Source organism: Calidris pugnax, unplaced genomic scaffold, assembly GCF_001431845.1.
Source record: "Calidris pugnax isolate Ruff unplaced genomic scaffold, ASM143184v1 scaffold155, whole genome shotgun sequence".
NCBI lineage: Eukaryota > Metazoa > Chordata > Aves > Charadriiformes > Scolopacidae > Calidris > Calidris pugnax.
In genome coordinates, this window is record NW_015090886.1 from 897,907 (window position 1) to 903,846 (window position 5,940).

Here is a 5,940-nt window from a genome sequence, read left to right on the forward strand (position 1 = left end):
AGCGGGGACCCAGCACCGGCCGCGCCGGCACCCGGGTATGGGCGGCAGCGGGACGCGGGGAGAGGACGGGGGGCGAACGGCGGCGGGATGTCCCGGCGTTGCCGCGCACCGGGAGCCGCACGGGATCGGGTGTCCCTGGTGGCAGCGGGGCGAGCCCGGTGGGGTGGCCCGGTGACAGCGGGAGGAGTCGATTCGGGTGTCCCGGTGGTGCCGGGGGGAGCCGGTTGGGGTGTCCCGGTGGCACTGGGGAAGGCGGGTGCGAGTCCCCGGAGGTGCGCGGGGTCGGGAGTCCCGGGTGGCACCGGGGCGAGCCCTGTGGGGTGTCCCGATGACACCGGGAGGAGTCGATTCGGATGTCCTGGGTATCATCGGGGACTTGGGGTGCCCGCACCGGGAGGGGCACGGGGTCGGGTGTCTCGGGTGGCACCAGGGCGAGTCGGTTCAGGTGTCCCGGCGACACCGGGAGCGAGTGGCGGCGGGCGTCCTGCAAGGTACAGGGGATCGGACGTCCCGGCTGGAGCCGGGGAGAGCCGGTTCGGGTATCCCGGGCGGTACCGGGGAGAGCTGGGGTTGTACATCCCGGGTAGCACCGGGAAGAGTCGATTGGGATCTCCCGGTGACACCGGGGGCTCGGGACGCTGTGCGTCCTGCAAGATGCGCGGGGCCGGTTGTCCCGGCGAGCCTCCGTGCCACCGGGGAGAGTCGGGGGTCCCGGCGGAAGGGACCGGGTGGTGCGCACCGTGCGGGGTTAGCCCTCGGGGCTGCCCGGCGGCACCGGAGAGAACCGGGGAGGGGACGCGCACCGCGTAGGCCAGTGGAGGGAAGGGTCCCGGTCCTGGGGGTCCCGGGGCGACCCCGATGCCGGGCTCCGGGAGGAGCCGCGCTGGACCGGGAGCTGTTTCTCCGGTGCCGGGCTGCGGAGCCGGGACTGAGCCGGTCGCCCCCTCGGGACCGGGGCTGCAGCTGGGGAGAGCCCCGAGCCCCGGGGACCGGGGGGTTGCAGAACCAACCCAAACGGCCCATCTCCCCCCGGGGTCCCGAGCAGAGCGGCCGCGGAGCTGGAGCGGGCAGGGAAGCGGCGGCAGCAGCGGGGGCACGGCCGGCGCCGTCAGGAAAGAGCGGGCAAACCCCCCGGTGCCCACGCAGGGCCTGGCAGCGTTTTGGCAGGACAGGGCAGGCAGCAGGTGCCCGCAGGGGGGTGGGCAGCACTACCCTCCCCCCGGTGCTGCCGGCTGCTCTCGCCCGCCCACGGCACCGGGCCCGGTGCCCGGGGCTGCCACCAGCCCGCACGGGCATCAGCCTCCGGACCCGGGCACAGGCAGCACTCCCAAAATGAGGAATCTGCAATTACTGCCCATGGGCAGTGCGGGGGCGGCCACGGGAATTGTGCCCGGTCCCCCGAGGGGTGGTTTATGGCGGGGGGCACCCGGAACGGCACCGGCGAGCGGGCAGGGGAGAAGGATTTGAATAAGGAAGCGGCGACGGAGCTGGGCGCTGCCCGACAAACCTGTGCCGGGACCGCAGCACGGGTCAGGGCTTTGCATAGCCCAGAGGGCAGTTTGCAGCCGGGATTTGCATGTCGGCGAGGAAAGCTGCTGCCGGCAGGGCTGGTGTTCTCTGCTGCCATGTCCCCAGCACGGCCTCGGACCTCCTGGGGGCTCCCCCCGGGGACAGGAGGCAGCCAGAGGGTCATCGTCCCCTCCGAACATGGGGGGACATGGTTTAGTGATGGTTTAGTGATGGTTTAGTGATGGTTTAGTGATGGGTTAGTGATGGTTTAGTGATGGGTTTTTTTTGTCAGAGTTAGGTTGATAGTTGGACTAGATGATCTTAAAGGTCCCTTCCAACCTGGACGATCCTATGACTCTGAACCCACCACCCTCTGAGCCCAGCACAGCCCTGGACGGGCACAAATCCCACCGGGGCACCAGGGGTGGGCTGAGGGCTGGTGCCACCCTGCAGGAGCCAAGGCTGGAGACCCACGCTGGGTATTTTTAAACCCGGCTCCCCGGGCGGGTATCGGCTTTCTGGGCATTGGCTTTCCTGGGCCGAGCTGCCCGGACTTGGCCGGGGGAAGCCGGGGGCCAGCGGGAGAGCTGGCAGGGGTGCCATGCCGGGGCTGTGGCGGCCGGGGGCCAGGAGCGGAGTGACCTTTAAAGGTCTGCGAGATGAATTACATTATCATCTTGCCATCAGGGTGACTCCTGGCTTGGCTTTCAGCTGGACCTGGGACTCCTGTTACGTCTTACACCGGGGCTGTATCCGTGCCGTGGGGCTGGGGGGCTGCAGGGCCAAGGGAGTGGGCTCCTCTTCCCCTGCAGCTGCCGAGTCCGGCTGCCTTTGCTCTTCCAAAAAGCCCCGAAATGGGTCCCAGGGGGAGCGGGACCCTCGAGCCTCCGGCTTCCCCCGGCCAGCCCCGGGGCTTGGGAATCCACCGGCCGCATTCCTCCCTCCTTCCTTTTCGGTGCCTTTGCTAAGCCAGCGTTTTGGGCAATGTCCTTTGCGGCCATTGGCTGCGGCGTGACCTTTGCAGGGGATGACAGCAGCCGCCACCGGGCAGCCAGCGGCTCGGGGGGGTCCGGCTCTGGCACGAGGGGGGGGGGGATCCGGGGGAAGCCCCCTCAGTCCTTGCCCCGTCTCCATCCTCCTTGCCCCGTCTCCATCCTCCTTGCCCCATCTCCATCCTCCTCGCCCTGTCTCCATCCTCCGGAGGGGCCGGGGGTGGCGGTGGGGTCCCCGCTGACGCCCCGCTCTCTCCACAGAGATGCCCTGCATCCAGGCGCAGTACGGCACGGCGGGTGCTGGCCCCTGCGAGCGCTGCCCGGCCGAGCTGCTGAGCCCCGACGGCGGCCGCTTCCCCATGGAGGTGGCCGGAGCAGACCTGGCGGCGGCGGCCCCCGCTCTCCCCAGCTTCAGCACCTTCATGGAGGGTTACGCCGGCGAGTTCGACGCCTTCCTCTACCAGCTGCCGGCCGGCAGCCAGCCCGCCGCCACCGCCGCTGCCTTCAAGCTGGAGGACTTCCAGGTGTACGGCTGCTACCCCGGTGCCTTCGGTGGGCAGCCGGACGAGACCCTCTCCTCCAGCGGCTCGGACTGTTACGGCAGCCCCTGCTCCATCCCCTCGCCCACCACGCCGGGCTTCCAGCCGCCCCAGGCGCCGGGCTGGGAGGGCTCCTTCGGGGCGTACTCGCCCCCACCGAACTATGACGGCGGGCGGCCCTGGGCCGAGCCGGCCAAGGGTGGTGCATCACAGCCCCCCTATTTCGCCTTCGGCCCCCCGGCCCCCAGCCCCAGTGGGTCCCCTGGGACCCTGAAGGGGCAGCCCGGCCTCTCGCCCCGTCTGGACCCACGGCTGCTGGACACAGATGCTTTCACCCTGGCCCAGGGCTCTCCCGGGGGCTTCGCCGGGCTGCCCCTGCCCCCCACCTCACCGGTGCTGGAGGGGCCGGCGCTGACCCCCACCAAGGCTCGGAGCCCCGGGGCGGGCGAGGGCCGCTGCGCCGTCTGCGGGGACAACGCTTCCTGCCAGCACTACGGCGTGCGCACCTGCGAGGGCTGCAAGGGCTTCTTCAAGGTAAGGGGTCCCCCCCCCAGGAGCCGCCGCTGGGATGTTCCCACAATGCTTTGCAGCGGCGGGAGGATGCTGCGGGTCCCCCCGGGGAGGGACAGGGCAGGGAGCGCGGCCGCAGGAGCCCTCCCCGCAGACGCGGAGCCGGATGCTGGGCCGGAGCGGGAGGGAGGGGAGGACAGAAGGGCTTTTGTTTGGCGTCCGGGCGCCCCGGGCTGAGCTGGGGCCGCTCCTTCTCCCCCGCAGCGCACGGTGCAGAAGAACGCCAAGTACATCTGCTTGGCCAACAAGGACTGCCCCGTGGACAAGCGGCGGAGGAACCGCTGCCAGTTCTGCCGCTTCCAGAAGTGCCTGGCTGTCGGCATGGTCAAAGAAGGTACCAGGTTTTCATCCAAGGGGAGGGGGGGGTTCTGCTCCACAGCCCACCTGGCTGCACTGAGGACAAACGCGCTCATTGCATCCATGTCCCTTGCTGCAGTGGTCCGGACTGACAGCCTGAAGGGGCGACGGGGCCGGCTGCCCTCCAAGCCCAAGCAACCACCGGACGTGTCCCCCGTCAGCCTCATCACCTCCCTGGTGCGGGCGCACATCGACTCCGTCCCCAGCGCCACCAAGCTCGACTACTCCAAGGTATAGAATCATAAAATCATAGTCATAGAATTGCCCAGGCCAGAAGGGACCTCCAAAGGCCATCTAGTCCGACCCCCCCGCAGTCAGCAGGGACACCCCCAACTAGACCAGGTTGCCCCATCGAGCCTCACCTTGAATATCTCCAGGGAAGGGGCCTCAACCACCTCCCTGGGCAACCTGTCCCAGTGCTCCACCACCCTCCCAGTGAAGAACCCTCTCCTCATCTCCAGTCTAAATCTGTTCCCCTCCAGCTTGAAGCCATTGCCCCTCGTCCTGTCACTGCAGCCCTTTCTAAACAGGCTCTCCCCAGCCTTCCTGTAGCCCCCCCTCAGGTACTGGAAGGCTGCTATTAGGTCTCCCCGGAGCCTCCTCTTCTCCAGGCTGAACAACCCCAGCTCCCTCAGCCTGTCCTCGCAGCAGAGGTGCTCCATCCCCCTGAGCATCCTTGTGGCCGGTACCACCCCAAACCCTCCCCAGGCCACCTTCTGCCATTGTTCCTGCTTCTTCTTCTGGTCTCTGCTTCTTCCACGATCCTGTTAACCCCTTGTTCTCCCACACCTGACCCCTTCCCCACGGCAGTTCCAGGAGTCAGCACCATGCCAGTTTGAGAAGGAGGATTCGGTGGACGTGCAGCAGTTTTATGACCTGCTCACTGGCTCCATGGACGTCATCCGCAAGTGGGCTGAGAAGATCCAGGGCTTTGCTGAGCTGCCCAAGGAGGACCAGGACCTGTTGCTGGAGTCTGCCTTCCTCGAGCTCTTCATCCTGCGCCTGGCATACCGGTGAGCCCCGGCACGGCACGGTGCAGCATCCCAGGAAAGCCCTGGGCCGTGCTGGGAGGGTGACACGTGGTTGTCCCTGCAGCTCCAAGCCAGAGGAAGGGAAACTCATCTTCTGCAACGGGGTGGTGCTGCACCGCCTGCAGTGCGTTCGGGGCTTTGGCGAGTGGATCGATGCCATCCTCGAGTTCTCCCAGAGCCTGCACCGCATGAGCGTCGACGTCCCCTCCTTTTCCTGCCTCGCTGCCCTCGTCATCATCACAGGTGAGACCCCCACTGTGCCGCTGGCCCCTTCCCCCACCCCGCAGCCATCACCCTGGCCTCATGCCTCCATGTGTCCCCCTCCTTAGACCGTCACGGGCTGAAGGAGCCGAAGCGCGTGGAGGAGCTGCAGAACCGCATCGTGGGGTGCCTGAAGGACCATGTGGCGGCGGCGGGGGCTGAGCCGGGCCGCCCTGGCTGCCTCTCCAAGCTGCTGGGCAAACTGCCCGAGCTGCGCAGCCTCTGCACCCAGGGCCTCCAGCGCATCTTCTACCTGAAGCTGGAGGACCTGGTACCACCACCCCCCATCGTCGACAAGATCTTCATGGACACGTTGCCCTTCTGACTCCCTGGCGGGAACTTCTGCCGCCCCCGTGGATGCCTGGGATCCCCCTCCAGGGACACCTGGGATCCCTCTCCAGGGATACCTGGGAACCCCCCCTCCCCTCGCCCAGGGATGACTGGGTCCCCCCTCAGATACCTTGGGGACATCCAGGTCCCCCCATGTGCCTTCACTGGGCGCAGATGCACAGCAGCCCCGGTGCCTTGTACCGTGCCCCCGGTGGGGGCATCGCCGCCGTGGCGACCCCCTTCTCCCCTGTAAAAACACCCCTGATGTAAATAGCGAGTGGCCGGACCCTGTACAGAGCTGGGGGGCGCAGGGACAGGGAGGGGGGGGCCCAAACCACACACCCCCCCCCC

General features: G+C 68.0%; 1 protein-coding gene across 1 annotated transcript; it reads left to right on the forward strand.

The window, feature by feature from the left end:
* Positions 1–10: 10 nt before the first annotated feature.
* On the forward strand, positions 11–5,934 carry NR4A1 (nuclear receptor subfamily 4 group A member 1). Its single transcript, XM_014947444.1, has 7 exons — positions 11–35; positions 2,763–3,574; positions 3,815–3,944; positions 4,047–4,198; positions 4,778–4,980; positions 5,063–5,241; positions 5,328–5,934. The coding sequence occupies exons 2-7, from the start codon at positions 2,765–2,767 to the stop codon at positions 5,582–5,584; spliced, it is 1,731 nt and encodes a 576-aa protein (XP_014802930.1). The 5' UTR covers positions 11–35; positions 2,763–2,764; the 3' UTR covers positions 5,585–5,934.
* The last annotated feature ends 6 nt before the right edge of the window (positions 5,935–5,940 follow it).

Bases quoted from the DNA above. Each gene is read 5' to 3' on its own strand.
- NR4A1 (XM_014947444.1), top strand. From the start codon at position 2,765: ATGCCCTGCATCCAGGCGCAGTACGGCACGGCGGGTGCTGGCCCCTGC. The intron at 3,945-4,046 runs GTACCAGGTTTT...CCCTTGCTGCAG, and splicing joins TGTCGGCATGGTCAAAGAAG to TGGTCCGGACTGACAGCCTG. The intron at 5,242-5,327 runs GTGAGACCCCCA...CCCCCTCCTTAG, and splicing joins TGCCCTCGTCATCATCACAG to ACCGTCACGGGCTGAAGGAG.